Raw genomic sequence first — 14,500 nt, 5'->3', positions numbered from 1 at the left:
TTTATATTTCTTAGATACCATAATCATTGTACCGTTAGTGCTTATTCTTCATGGAATAGGATAAAATTGCATATTTTCTAAGCTTATTACTTCTTGGATTATGTTTTCTTGCATAGAGAGGGAATGTACATCTCCCTATGTCTTTGAAGTATTTAATGGCAACATCACATGATGACTTGATATGCTGCTTATGTGGCAAGAGAGGAATATATGGAATAAGACTTAGAATACTGTTACTTATATTTATAGACATTAAGTGGCTGTCTTTTTGCAGTGATTTCTGAGTATGAAGAGATGAATATCAAAGTACATATTTGAGTGAAATTGAACTGTAGTCAACTACTACTTTTTAAATGGATAAAATAGATAATATTAATAACCATAATATAATAATAACTTTTTATTATTCATTTAAGAAGTTAAAATACAAATATTTTCTTCTAGCAGAGAGAGACTCTAAGTAAATTTAAAGAGAATTTCTGTATTGCAATGTTAAATTCTGTGTTCTAAATTGCTTTTAATCTTTTTAAAGTTGCGTGTTGTATCACAAGATGTGAATTTGAGCCTTCATGAATTGGATGAACTTTATGTCATCTTTAAGGTATTGTTGTTCTTCTTTAAATGAAAAATAATGCTTTTTTTTAGCAGAACTGTATCACAGCCATTCTAAATATTTTAATCTTTATTTTAGTAGACATGTTTTTTAAAATCTTCCAAAATTACTTTTTCTAATTGGCAACTCTCCTTTTTATTTATTTTTAATAGAAAGAACTGTTTTTATCTTGTTATTGGTGTTTGGGTTGTCCAGTATTGAAGCATCATGACCCCAGTCTGCCATATTTGGAACAGTATCAGATTGACTGCCAGCAGTTCAGAGCGTTGTATCATTTGTTGAGTCCCTGGGCTCATTCTGCAAATAGAGACTCACTAGCTTTATGGACATTCAGATTGTTGGATGAAAACTCTGATTGCCTTATAAACTTCAAAGAATTCTCCTCTGCAATTGGTAAGATGACATCCAATATTTTTTTTAAGCAAAACACAAAGGTGCTCCTATAAATACTTAGTACTGGCTATTATTGCCAATTTAGTCAGATTATATCACCATGGGTTACAGTATGTTCAGCTTTAGTAATAAATGGACCCTTTTCTGTATTTGTTGCTAAATCTAAGTATTTTGATATTATTTTCCCCAACCCTTTCAGAAAAGCAAGCTGTTAGATGTGAGTGTTTTAAGGGTTAACATAAGGAAGAGAATGTCCCAATTTTCCCACGCTCAGATGTGTGAGTACTACAGAAGGACTTCCCTTCTCCATAAAAATTCAACCACATAACCTAGACCAGTGATAGAGAAATACCCAGCAAACATGTGGTACCTACAAACAGTTAAGATGTTGTACCTGTAAATATTGTTCCTTGGCTTTTCCAGATACCCCAGCATGCTTTCTGGTCAGGATTGCCCCTTGAAGAACAGTTCTCTCCTTAAACGAGGCATAGTCCTCATTCAAAAGAAAAGAGAAAGCTGAAGTTGGGGAAAAGGAGCTAGGCAGGAGAGGATTTTACTTATTTGATAAAGAATATTTTACTTATATACTTACACACTTGAAGGAGGGAATCTGACTAGATGGTTTTTTAATTGTTAGCTTAAGTAACAGGTTTCTGAATCCTAATTCTTGACTAATATTTGTATCTTAATCTTTGTTGCTGAAATTGATTGAATGTTCTTTGGATACATGATTATTTACGATTGAATTTTATTGAACAGACATAATGTACAATGGAAGTTTTACTGAGAAGATTAAGCTGCTTTTTAAGATACATATTCCTCCAGGTAAGACTTTACCGTCTTTAATGATGTACAGCAGGAATTTATTCCATTTTAACAGGTATAATTACAGATTTTTTTAAACAACTAACCTAATTTTCACCATGATATAAGATCATTGCTTCATTGTGGCCCTCAAATTATATTATGACTACTTTTGCTGATACAGATACAGTGATCTTCTATGGAAGAGATTCTGTGTAACACGTGGGCCCACAAGTTTTCTTCCTGTTAGTAGTCAAGTTAATGAAAAATAGTTTGTATATAATAATTGCATATCATTGGATTGTTGGTATAATGTTGAATTGTTGTTATTGTCATTAGAGTAGAAATTAACTTTAGACAAACTGCCAAACTTGCAAAATACTGCAAATTATTCTGAAAAATGGGACCAGGAAGCAGGGATATTAAGTATTTTTAAAAGGAAGCAAAATAAAAGCTATGATTTATTGAGCACTTGCTCTGTCAAGACATTTACTTTACATGCATTTTTTAAATTTAATTCTCACAATATCCCTGATAAGTGGTATTATCCTTCCAATTTTGACAATAAGGAAATTGAGAGCTGGAAAGATTAAATTATTTGCCAAAGATCACATAACTGGTAAATTGCATAGCAAACTGAGGTCTGACTCCAAAGCTCACATTTCTTTATATTCTTCCGTACTACCTCAAAATTACCACACCATTCAGTTTCCTTGTTTTTCCCACTGACCTGAAGAGGATGCCATACCAAGGCCTGATCCCTACTTTGTGAAAACAGTCTTAGGCTTTAAACTGAAAGAGCGTTGCCAAAATACCTTTTAGCCAAGATTAAGAAATTCACAAAAACAAACAGCACCTCATTATTTATTTAAAGCTACACCTGGGATCCCTTTTCAGCTCTTCTCAGGATAGTCGGGAAACATTCTTTACCAGACCAACAAGCTAAAGGCCATCTTTAACCTTCACATTCAAATCACAAACACAGCATTAAAAGCAGAAGACAAACCACCTAGAAATTTAATTATAAAAGGAGATTACATTGTTGGCCAGCCACAGTGGCTCACACCGGTAATCCCAGCACTTTGGGAGGCAGAGGTGGGTGAATCACAGGGTCAAGAGATTGAGATCATTCTGGCCAATATGGTGAAATCCCATCTCTACTAAAAATACAAAAATTAGCTGAGCGTGGTGGTGTGCACCTGTAGTTCCAGCTACTTATGAGGCTGAGATAGGACATTCGCTTGAAACAGGGAGGTGGAGTTTGTAGTGAGCCAAGATCACCCCAGTGTACTCCAGCCCAGCAACAGAGCAAGACTCCATCTCAAATAAAAGGAGTTTACATTGTCAAATCAGGCGACTGTTAGAATGTTTAACATTGTCATCAACTATGCTTTTAATATAGGGATCAAAAATAGGAAAAACGTTATGTACCTGTTAAAGCACAGGTAAGAAGTAAAGCAAAGCACTCAACTTTCTGTTTTCCTTACTATTGAGGATGTTTTTTAAATGGCTGAGGTCACATTTTCAGATATTTCTAAATGCCAGATTTTAAAACTTTCAACTTTTAATAGCTCTTGGAAAATGATTAAAAAACAAGTAGGAAAAATAATAGAACTCAAAATGATGAAGAACTTCTTGTTATTTACTATACAATAGAGTAGAACCACTTCTACATTTCTTCACTTACATCTTTCTCATACAGAAACTCTTTAACACCCTGTTGCCAGATTTACCTGACCCATTATGAATCTCATCTCTGCCCCTGGTGGTTTATAAATGTAATTTGGGTTATGTATATGTTTTCAGCTTATACTGAAGTGAAATCTAAGGATGCTTCAAAAGGAGATGAACTTTCCAAGGAAGAATTACTTTATTTCAGTCAGCTCCATGGTAAATACCTGTGTAAAATTTTAACTGTTTTGATGATTAGTCACCAATAGATATCCTCCTGCTTAGATACTCTTTACCCAGCTAAAATTTGGCATCATTTTACCTTATACACCTTTTGTATCACCACAGCAATTAGCGTAGTCCATATATGTTTGACCAATTAACCAAATTGCATTTTGGGGGGTTGATTTGTGGAATTTCTTGCTTATTGAAGACTCAAAGTATTTAGTTTCTATTTATGTTGCAGAAATTTCTAAAATGTATTAGCCTATTTTCATGCCTTTATAAAATACCATAGAATCTTTGATGATTAAAGATCATAGCTATTTTTCAAACAATGAATACTTATTATAAATTACTGTAGGTATAGGAGACAGGGATGGATGTGTCTCCAAGATATAATTTTAAGGGATATTAGTTTATTTTTGGGTCCTTTAGTTTATTTTCATAAATATTAAATGTCTTATAGAGGGAAGAATGCTGATTAATGTGTGTTTGTGGTTACTATATGTTAAAGTGTATGAACATTAAGTTTGAAGGGACCTTACAAATCATCTCATCAAGTCCTTTCATTTTATAGATAAAGGCACTAATGCCCAGAGAGAAGTGACTTGTACAAGGTTTCACAATGAGTTATTGCCACATTCAGGGCTTTGTAGCACACTTTTCTGATGTCCAGTATGTGTTTTTTTTTTCCCCTGATAATAAAAGTAATACAATTTTATTTGAAGAAAGTCACAAAGAAGAAAATACCACCCAGAAATAAATACTTAATATTTGGTATACTTCCTTATAGGATTTTTTAAAATATGGATTTTCCCCCAGTGTTGTTTTTAACTGTGAAAGTTTTGGAATACTTTTTCTTCTAATGGTAGGAGGTCAAGTGAGTTAAAATTTGTTTGCAGAATTGAATAACATGCGCTTATAAGTCTATATGAAACATTATTTTACTTTCAAAGAGTATTTGTTAAACATCTTACAGAATGCAGTTATGTCTTCTCTTCTAGTTTCCAAGCCTGCAAATGAGAAGGAAGCAGAATCAGCAAAACATAGCCCTGAAAAAGGTACTATGATCTAGGAGTTATCATTTATTTAGTTATTGTTTATGTAAACAAGAATAGCTACAAAGGAGGAAAAGGTGAATTCCTTTTAAAGGCTATTGATGTTTCAGAAATTATAGAAAATGTGATAGTAAATGACCCATATTCATTTAATTTTGTTATTTTAAAAAGATTTATTTTAATTACAAAAGTAATATATAATTCTTGGAAAAGAAATTCAGACAGTACTTAAGTCCTTTTGCCTTCATTCAACCCTAACCAAAAATATTTCTGTCTATATCCTTTTCAGATCTATTTCTATGTATACACAAATGTATGCAGACATCTCTCTTTTAAAAAAAATCCATAAGTACTGTTGTACAATTTTTTGGGAATTTGCAATATATCATGGACATATTTCCATGTCAGTACATTTGGATCTACCTCATTATTTTTAATAGATGCAAAGTATTTCATTGTTTGGTTGTACCATAATTTATCTCAATAACTAGACCAATATTGATGGACAATTACGTTATTTCAAATTATTTCTATTGAAAAGTATGCTACAACAAACATTTTTATACTTCTACTTTAGGATAATTTTAAAATATTTCTTTAATATACGATAAACTCATAGAAGCATGGCAATGCTGGAACAAATAGTATGCACATTTAATATTTTGATACAGGATGTCAAATTGCTCTCCAAAAGCTCATCATTGTTTTAATGTTTTTGAACAATATTTAGTTAAAAATAATCAATTGCTCCAAGTCTCTTTAAATATGGTAGCTTCCCCAGTATTTCCATCCAATTTTCAAGGAATCTGAAATAATTATTTATTTAAATAGTCACATTAATATTATCTTGATTAAACTCTTTGAATGAATTAGTAGTGTTTCGAATTTTTGAAAAAGACCCACTCCAGACCCTTTGTGTTTTTGTTGTTGTTGGTGGTGGTGGTTTTTTTTTTTTTTTTTGAGATGGAGTCTTGCTCTGTCACCCAGGCTGGAGTGCAGTGGCGTGATCTCGGCATGCTGCACCCTTTGCCTTCTGGGTTCAAGCCATTCTCCTGTGCAGCCTTCCGAGTACCTGGGACTACAGGCACCCGCCACCATGCCCAGCTAATTTTTCCATTTTTAGTAGAGATGGGGTTTCACCATGTTGGCCAGGCTGATCTTGAACTCCTGACCTCAAGTGATCTGCCTGCGTTGGCCTCAGGCATGAGCCACCACGCCTGGCTCACTTTGTTACAATATATGCATATTAAGAACATAATATAGAAGCTGTTTTAAACTTAGTAGTATACATGAGAATGACTATGTAAAATTTGCATTATTAAGTCAGGGTGTATTGTTTTAATCTAAATATGTCCTTTCTCCCTCTCTTGCCACATCTTCCCTAGTCCCCAAGTCTTCCCAAAGTAAAAGTTTTAGTCTAAACAGAAATGGGAAAAGTATTCTGAGAGCCAGTGGGTGAAAAGAAAGGTAATTTCAGATCATTTCCTGGATTAAAAAAGATGGAATCTTATATCACAGTGAAATACCTTTTAATTATAATTGTTATTTTTGAAATTTGGAAAAGTATAATGGTTTGTTCCTTATGAAATGGTTTTACTCCCTTTCTTCAGGCAAAGGGAAAATTGATATTCAAGCATATCTAAGTAAATGGCAAGATGAGCTTTTCAAAAAAGAAGAAAACATTAAGGATTTACCAAGAATGAATCAGGTATAGCATTTTCAAAAATAAAATTCTAAGTTCTTGCTTTTTTGTATGAATTTGGGTGTAACCTCTGAAACAGCTAACATGTTATTCCCAAAATAGTTAAATAATCTATATGTTATTTAAGTTTCAGATGAGCATGGAAGAGTGTGAAGAAATTTTATATGATTTATTTTTATTTTTAACACTTAAATGCATCTAGTGTCTCAGAGAATTCCTCTGCTGTGACATGTACCCATAGAAAAGAATGTATATGTAATATATTTCTAACTTTATTGGAAATGTTTATTTATTCAGTAAACATTTTTTTACTGCCTACCAGATACCAAACCCAATGCTAGATACTGGGAATGAGAAATTACTGAGATGGGTCACACCCTGGTTCCTAATGATCTTATATCTGAACACAATTTTAAGTTCATCTCTTTCTTATACACTGCCTAATTAAAATACATTCTTCTTTTTTTAATTAAAATATGGTTAGCACAGATACTGAGGATCCTGAGAACTTTACCAAAATGAAAACTGTCAAATAACTTTGTGTTTTTCAGTGGACTGTATCATTTGACAATTGAATAAATACTTTTTAAAATGAGTCAGTATAATATATTTATTCTAGAATTACTATAAATGAACAATACTATTGTTTAGGGAAAAACTCTCTCAAACTGCCTTTTTTCCTCTGTTTTTACACCACAACAATAACAATCATCTACATAGAAGAAAACGTCTGTGACCAAATGTGTGGGCGTTTTCCCCACCACTGAGCAGCAGACACCAGCTGAGTGTCCTGCAATTCAATTCCAACACTACCTACCTAGAAATAGTGTGAGTCCCCAAGACTGCTCCCTGCTTTTCCCCAGTCACAAGTCAGAGCCTCCTGAACTTCTGGCTGACCAACTTCAAGTTGGGGTTCCCATGATCCCTTCTTTGGATTTGATTAATTTGCTACAGAGAGACTTGCAGAACTCAGAGAAATACTTATATATACTGGTTTACTAAGAAGGATATTTTAAAGAATACAAAAACCAGAAGAAGAGATACATAGGGCAAGGCCTAGAAGGGTCCCGAGGGCTGGAGCTTTTGTCCCCAGGGAGTTGAGGTGTGCCATCCTCCCGGCATGTAGATGAGTTCTTTACCTTCCTCCTGTCAGCTTCCATGCATTCAGCTATCAGAAGCTCCCTGAACCCAATTCTCTTGGGTTTTTGTGGAAGCTTCATGATGTCAGCATTCTTTCCTCCAAGGGTATGAGGCAGGATCCTCTCTGGAGAGAGTCCTAAAACCAATTATCAGAAAGCTACTTGGGAGGCTGAGACAGGAGAATCATTTGAAACCTGGAGGCAACAGTTGCCATGAGCCGAGATCACACTATTGCACTCCAGCCTGGGCAAGAAGAGTGAAAAAGAAAGAGAGAGAGAGAAAGAGAGAGAGAGAGAGAGGGAGAGAGAGAGAGAGGGAGGGAGAGATAGAGGGAGGGTGAGAGGAAGGGAGTGAGGAAAGAGAGAGAGGAAGGAAGGAAGGAGAGAAAGAAAGAAAGAAGAAAGGTGGGAAGATTAGAGTAGAGAGAAGATTCAAGAAAGAGAGAGAGAAAGGAGGGAGGGAAGGAAGGAGGGGAAGGAAGGAGAGAGAAAGAGGGAGAAAAAAGAAAGGTGGGAAGAAAATTATAGGGGGGAGAATATTCTGTTTTCTAAGGCCTGCCCCTGAAGCCTAATACACCCAGCATTATAAGAAAAGATTGTAACAAAAGACTATGGAAGTTGTGAACTAGGAACCAAGAAAAAAAAAATATGTATGTATGTATATATCTACATCTATATCTATCTATCTATCTATCTATCTATCTATCTATCTATATATATATGAACACTAAAACTGTTGATTAATGAAGAAAGAAAGAAAATATCTCGATCATCTAGGTGCAATTAGCAAGCAAACCAGTTTATCTATCCACTTAGGCCCCACCTCAGCCTTTAAAGAGAAACATGTCCAAATGGGTTTCTTGGGCTGGACATGGTAGCTTATGTTTGTAATCCCAGCACTTTGGAAGGCCAAGGTGGGAGGATTGCTTGAGGCCAGGAGCTTGAGATTAGCCTGGGCAACATAGCAAGATCCTGTCTCTACAAAAAATTTGAAAATTAGCCAGGCATGGTGGCACGTGCCTATAGTCCTAGGTACTTGGGAAGCTGAGGTAGGAGGATCACTTGAGCCCAGAAGTTGGAAGCTGCAATGAGCTATGGTTGCACCACTGTACTCAAGCCTGGACAACACAGCAAGACCTTGTATAGGAAAAAGAAAATAGCACCTGACATTTAAGTAATGCTGGCAGGCAGACAGTCCAGGAATTAGTCTGGATATAATGTACTGCTATCAGGCAAGATGTGAGAGTACCTAAAAGAATTTTCTTACATGGTTCATGCTCATCTTTTTTTTTTTTTTTTTTTTTTTTGAGACGAGGTTTCTCTCTTGCTACCCAGGCTGGAGTGCAATGGCGTGATCTCGGCTCACTGCAACCTCCACCTCCAGGGTTCAAGCGATTCTCCTGCCTCAGCCTCCCGAGTAGGTGGAATTACAGGTGCCTGCCACCACACCCCACTAATTTTTTGTGTTTTTAGTAGAGATGGGGTTTCACCGTGTTGGCCAAGCTGGTCTCAAACTCCTAACCTCAAGTGATACACCTGCCTTGGCCTCCCAAAGTGCTGGGATTACAGGTGTGAGCCACCACGCCTGGCCCATACTCTCGAGAACCAAGATTTATTTTGGGATTCATCACCAGTTCTTATAACTTCTAGGGTGGAGCTTATATGGTACAAATCCTATATAAGAGACTATTCACTTCTAAGTTCTCTTTATATTTGCTAAGTCTAATATTCAAATGTGATATTTTCAACTTCTGTTTTCTAGTCTCAATTTATTCAGTTTTCAAAGACCCTCTATAACTTATTTCATGAGGACCCTGAAGAAGAATCATTGTATCAAGCCATTGCTGTTGTAACCAGCCTTTTACTCAGGATGGAAGAAGTTGGAAGGAAACTACATAGTCCTACATCATCAGCCAAAGGATTCTCTGGTACTGTCTGTGCTTCTGGAAGACCCAGTGAGGAAAAAACAGGGACCCACTTGGAGAAAGATCCTTCTTCTCTTAGGGAGGAACCTCAGTGGTCATTTGCATTTGAACAGATTCTTGCATCGCTGTTGAATGAACCAGCATTGGTGAGGTTTTTTGAGAAACCCATAGATGTAAAAGCCATGCTGGAAAATGCAAAAACTTCTCAGTTAAGGTCTAGAACCAAGATGCAAATCCCTTAGGAATTACCTATCATAGACAAGTTTACTAAGATTCCTATAGCTGTCAGCTTGATTCCAGTGAGTAGGGTTCAGGGATTTATCTTGTTACCAATGTGACTGAAGGCCAAATATATATATCCAGAAGCACAATGCATCATTCCTTTGTTGTTATCTCAAATTTTGATATTTGAGATAACAACAAATATAAATATACTTTTTTATATTTCACAATATATGCAATATCAGGGGAATATGCTAAATGTTACCACCAGAGGGCATAAGCATATCACTTTTAGTAAGGAAATTACTAGCTTATGTTGCTATTTACATATGAATTACTGATGATTTTGAAAAGATGGTGTTATGCTTGGGTGTTAGTGAGGCTGATATGTCAATCAGTAAACCCTACTTTCCAAATTATCTAGAAGATTACCATTTGGGCCCTTGTTTTCAAGTTATCTCACTGAAATATTATTAACCTTTTAAAATTAATCTCATTCGGTCTTCTAGTAATAAATGATTTTTTAAGTACCTTCTACAGCCTTCCTACCTGAGGGTTTCAGAGGCTGCTGACTCACACTGCTAACTCTGTTACTGATAAAAGCAAATCAATGACTCTAAACTCTGGGCTGATATAAAGGAAAAAAAATATTGGATTTGGATTTAAGCTGGATAAAACCAGCCTTTTAAAAAACAGTTCAATTAACTATTATAGGTCTTTCATTAGACGGATAAATCACTAGAAATTCTGGGCACTGCTGTTTGTGGCATTCGTCTCAGAGTAGCTTATGACTGCTTTGGTTCTAGCTTTAGATTTTGGATTCTCACCAGTCATGTGTTAATTTACATTAGACAGTAAAGAATGGTTACACTAAGACTGAATTATCATATTCATCTGGCAAGCACATAAAGTATACTTGTATGTAATGATTGCAAGGTAACAGAATTGCTGACATCTGTCTAAAAAGTTTTGACTATCCAATTTAGAGATGGAATTTCTATATACTTAATGCTGCTTATATTTCAATCATTACACAGTCCATTTAGAGATGATGGGTTTTGTTAGCACTTAAATAAGCAAACTATACTTGCCCACTGTTCTGTGCTATTCCTGCCAAAAGCAATTTATTAATCAATTGACTTAGGATATTGGGGGAGAAATCATTCATTGGAGCTTCTTTCTTTACAAAAGACTTCGGTTATAAACCCTTTGACTTTTCTAGATGCGAAACCATGAAAGAGCAGACTTCCTTCAGAGTGACTCAAGAGGTCTCCCTTTCTTGGAGGAAATTGGCATAGTCAGCCTTTGGCAAGAATCCACCGTGAACAAAGCTTAACACATGTGGCTTCCTCGCCCATAGAATGTTATTTTCAAAGAAGTTCAAGAATTTTCAAGTTGAACCTTTGAAAATTTCATAAATTGGGTTTAGCTAATAAACACTTACTAGTAGTGTCTTTAAAATGATTTCATCAACCTTGTCTTCTCAAGGAAACTACCACTTAAAGAGATAGTTGATAAACATCTATGCCTTTTCTCAGAAATTATTTACTGAACTATGTCCATATTTTAGAGCTTAATTAATAGTTTATATGAAAACTATCATATGTCTGCTATTATGCAATGATTCTTAAATTATACCGAAATAGCTCTAGAAAGACACATGGTTACAAAGGCACTATTGTACACATTTTGTTGAATATTTTGGCAGTTGTATTTACAAAGAAGGGTACTTTCTTAAGAGCATATATATTATTAACATTTGATATGATTTTAAAGTCAGAATGGTACAGATTACTAAGCATTGTATTTTAGCCTAGATTAATTAAAATTGAATACACAAAGAGATTTTTGAGTTGCAAAAATATTATAAATGAAAAGCAAAAAGAAAACATTTATTTTCTGAGTCTGCAGGAGAAACAAACTAAACATTATAGTTTTATAGCCACTATCTTGTTAACCAAACAGGTTGTTCTTAATATTAAAAATCTTATGTGGTTGTGTTAAACTGAACCAGTTCATTATACCTTTTGCATTAAATGAAATATGTTATAAGGTGGCTTTACTTGTCTTTATAAAAATAAATATTATATCTACTAAACATGAAAAATGGTTGACTTAAAAAGATGAATATTATTTATTATGATGTCTTTTTTCCTTTTTCTTTCCTTTTTTATTTTTTTGAGACAGTTCTCATTCTGTCACCAGACAGACAAGTCTCATTCTGTCACCCAGACTGGAGTGCAATGCAGCCTTGATCTCCCATGCTCAAGCAATCCTCACGTCTCAGCCTTCCAAGTAGCTGAGACCACAGGCACACACCACCATGCTAATTTTTTTTTTATTTATTTATTTTTTTTTTTGGTAAAGACATGGTCTCCCTATGTAGTCCAGGCTGTTCTCAAGCTCCTAGGCTCAAGCAGTCCTACCACCTCAGCCTCCCAAAGTGTGGATTACAGGTGTGAATCACCATGTTCAGCCTTTTTTTTTTCTTTTTCTAGATTTCAGTTCATACAGAGCTAAGATGTATTTTTACTTATACTTAACTCAGATATCACTTGGGGACTTCCCTCTTTTATCAGTTAGAATTCAACTGCAGAGAACATAATTCACTCTAATTAGTTTAGGCAGGAAAAGATTTATTACTGGATAGCAAATGGCTTACATAATTATCAGGAGGATGGGCTAAATTGAGTTTTCAAGAACAACTTTCAAAGACACACCATCAGGCCACCAAGGAAATTGCTAACTCTTCGGTGATAAGGACACTGCTACTTCCTACTGCTGTCATAAAAAGCCATCACTACTGCTGCTACCTCAGGAGCCATGCTTCAACTGCTGTGATTTACATTGGCAAAACAGATGCCAGGCACCCTGCCTCTCATCACCCACAAACTGATGACTGAATTGCTTAAGAACATCCAAACATCTTCACAATTATGTTTACCAGCAGAAATGGCAGAAACATAGCCTACACCTCACTTCTGTCATTCAAGTCTCACGTATATGCATCTGATTGGCCTCTAATAAATCCAGAATCCTAGTTGCAAAGGAATCTAGGAAATTTACTTTTAGATTTTTTGCCTCTACAGTATAGAAAGGCAAACGAAGAGGGTGGAAAGCAAATTGAACCATGTGTTTGTTTTCTATTGTTGCATAAGTAATTCCAGCACACATTATCTCACCATTTCAGTGGGTCAGGACTCTGGGTTCAGCTTAGCTTGACCCCCTGCTTAGGATCTCACAAGGCTGCAACCAAAGTATCAGCCAGGATGGTTCTCATGTAAAGGATCAACTAAAGAATAATCCACTTTCCAGGTTCACTCAAACTGTTGGCAGAATTCATTTCCTTATGGTTTCCAGTCTGGGCTACCAGCTTCTTGCTGGTAGTCACTTAGCAGCCACCCTCAGCTTCTAGAGGCTTCACTCAGTTCCTAACAGCTGCCTTCAGCTTCTGTGGACAGCTCCTTGCCACATAGACTTCCCCCAAAATGGCCACTTACTTTATCAAGCCACAAAGAAAAGCCTGTAAAGCAAATCTGCTAGCAAGACAGTGTCTTATATAATATAACATAATTACAGCCAACACATCCCATCCCCTTCACTTTGTTCTGTTGGTTAAAGGCAAATCACTGGTCCTGTGCCCACTCAACGGAAGATTATTATACAAAGGCATAAACATTAGGAGGTGTGGGTCACAGAGGATGCTCTGTAAAAATCAGAGTTTGTCCACCACAAGTACCAATTCATGTTATTTGCCTCGTTTACCTTGCAACACACCCTTCTTCCCATGTAAATAACTGACAGCAGCAGCAGCATGATCCTGCCTATTGTAACATAAATCTCCCTCACAGAACAAAGTGCACTAATCTTCACCACTAAGGGAAGACCTAAGTTTCTATTGGCTACTTAGATCCATCCATGGGTGATGTTCCCTCCTAATTCTGTCTCAATCCCATCTTCATATCCTTTTAACATGTGGACTAAATGAGATAGTTATTACCATAAACTTACCTTACATAAAACATTAGAGGAAAAGCAGGGAAATGAATTATTATGTATAAATGTGTATCCAAAAGAGACAGGGAGGGACTGGGTAGTTACTACAGTCCTCATTTCTGCAACAGTCATGAGGCTATAGTTGTAGTTTTGTTTTTCTCTAATTATCATATAGTAAATTAACTTTTTAAAAAAATTTACGTTCTGGGATACATGGGCAGAACCTACAGGTTTGTTACATAGGTACACATGTGCCATGGTGGTTTGCCGTACCTATCAACCTCTCATCTAGGTTTTAAGCCCTGCATGCACTAAGCATTTGTACCAATGCTCTTTCTCCCCTTGCCCCTCAACCCCCTGAAAGGCCTCAGTGTATGATATTCCTCTCCCTGTGTCCATATGCTCTCACTGTTCAACTCCCACTTATAAGTGAGAACATGCATTGTTTGGTTTTTTGTTCCTGTATTAGCTTGCTGAGAATGATGGCTTCCAGCTTCATCCATGTCCCTGCAAAGAACATGAACCCATTCTTTTTTATGGCTGCATAGTATTCCATGGTGTGTATGTGCCACATTTTCTTTATCCAGTCTATCATTGATGGGCATTTAGGTTGGTTCCAAGTCTTTGCTATTGTGAACAGTGCTGCAATAAACATACATGTGCATGTGTCTTTATTGTAGAATGATTTATAATCCTTTGGGTATATACCCAGAAATGGGATTGCTGGGTCAAATGGTATTTCTTGTTCTAGATCC

The 14,500-nt window shown here is 35.9% G+C and overlaps 1 protein-coding gene across 2 annotated transcripts in view; it reads left to right on the top strand.

The window, feature by feature from the left end:
- The window catches only part of TBC1D8B (TBC1 domain family member 8B), a 64,629-nt gene extending 52,758 nt beyond the window's left edge, over positions 1–11,871 (top strand). Inside the window, exons 15-21 of one of the 2 annotated variants that reach the window (XM_032250920.1) lie at positions 533–601; positions 766–1,006; positions 1,766–1,831; positions 3,617–3,700; positions 4,708–4,764; positions 6,372–6,469; positions 9,365–11,871. In XM_032250920.1, coding sequence (XP_032106811.1) covers positions 533–601; positions 766–1,006; positions 1,766–1,831; positions 3,617–3,700; positions 4,708–4,764; positions 6,372–6,469; positions 9,365–9,769 — 1,020 coding nt within the window. In that variant the 3' untranslated portion in view covers positions 9,770–11,871. Of the gene's footprint in view, positions 1–532; positions 602–765; positions 1,007–1,765; positions 1,832–3,616; positions 3,701–4,689; positions 4,765–6,371; positions 6,470–9,364 lie in introns of both variants that reach the window. The other variant, XM_032250919.1, reaches the window with a different exon arrangement.
- The last annotated feature ends 2,629 nt before the right edge of the window (positions 11,872–14,500 follow it).

This window comes from Sapajus apella, unplaced genomic scaffold, assembly GCF_009761245.1.
Source record: "Sapajus apella isolate SASKATOON/1434 unplaced genomic scaffold, GSC_monkey_1.0 scaffold73, whole genome shotgun sequence".
NCBI lineage: Eukaryota > Metazoa > Chordata > Mammalia > Primates > Cebidae > Sapajus > Sapajus apella.
Note: the sequence above shows the minus strand (reverse complement) of the source record. Positions and strands in the feature narration are given on the sequence as shown.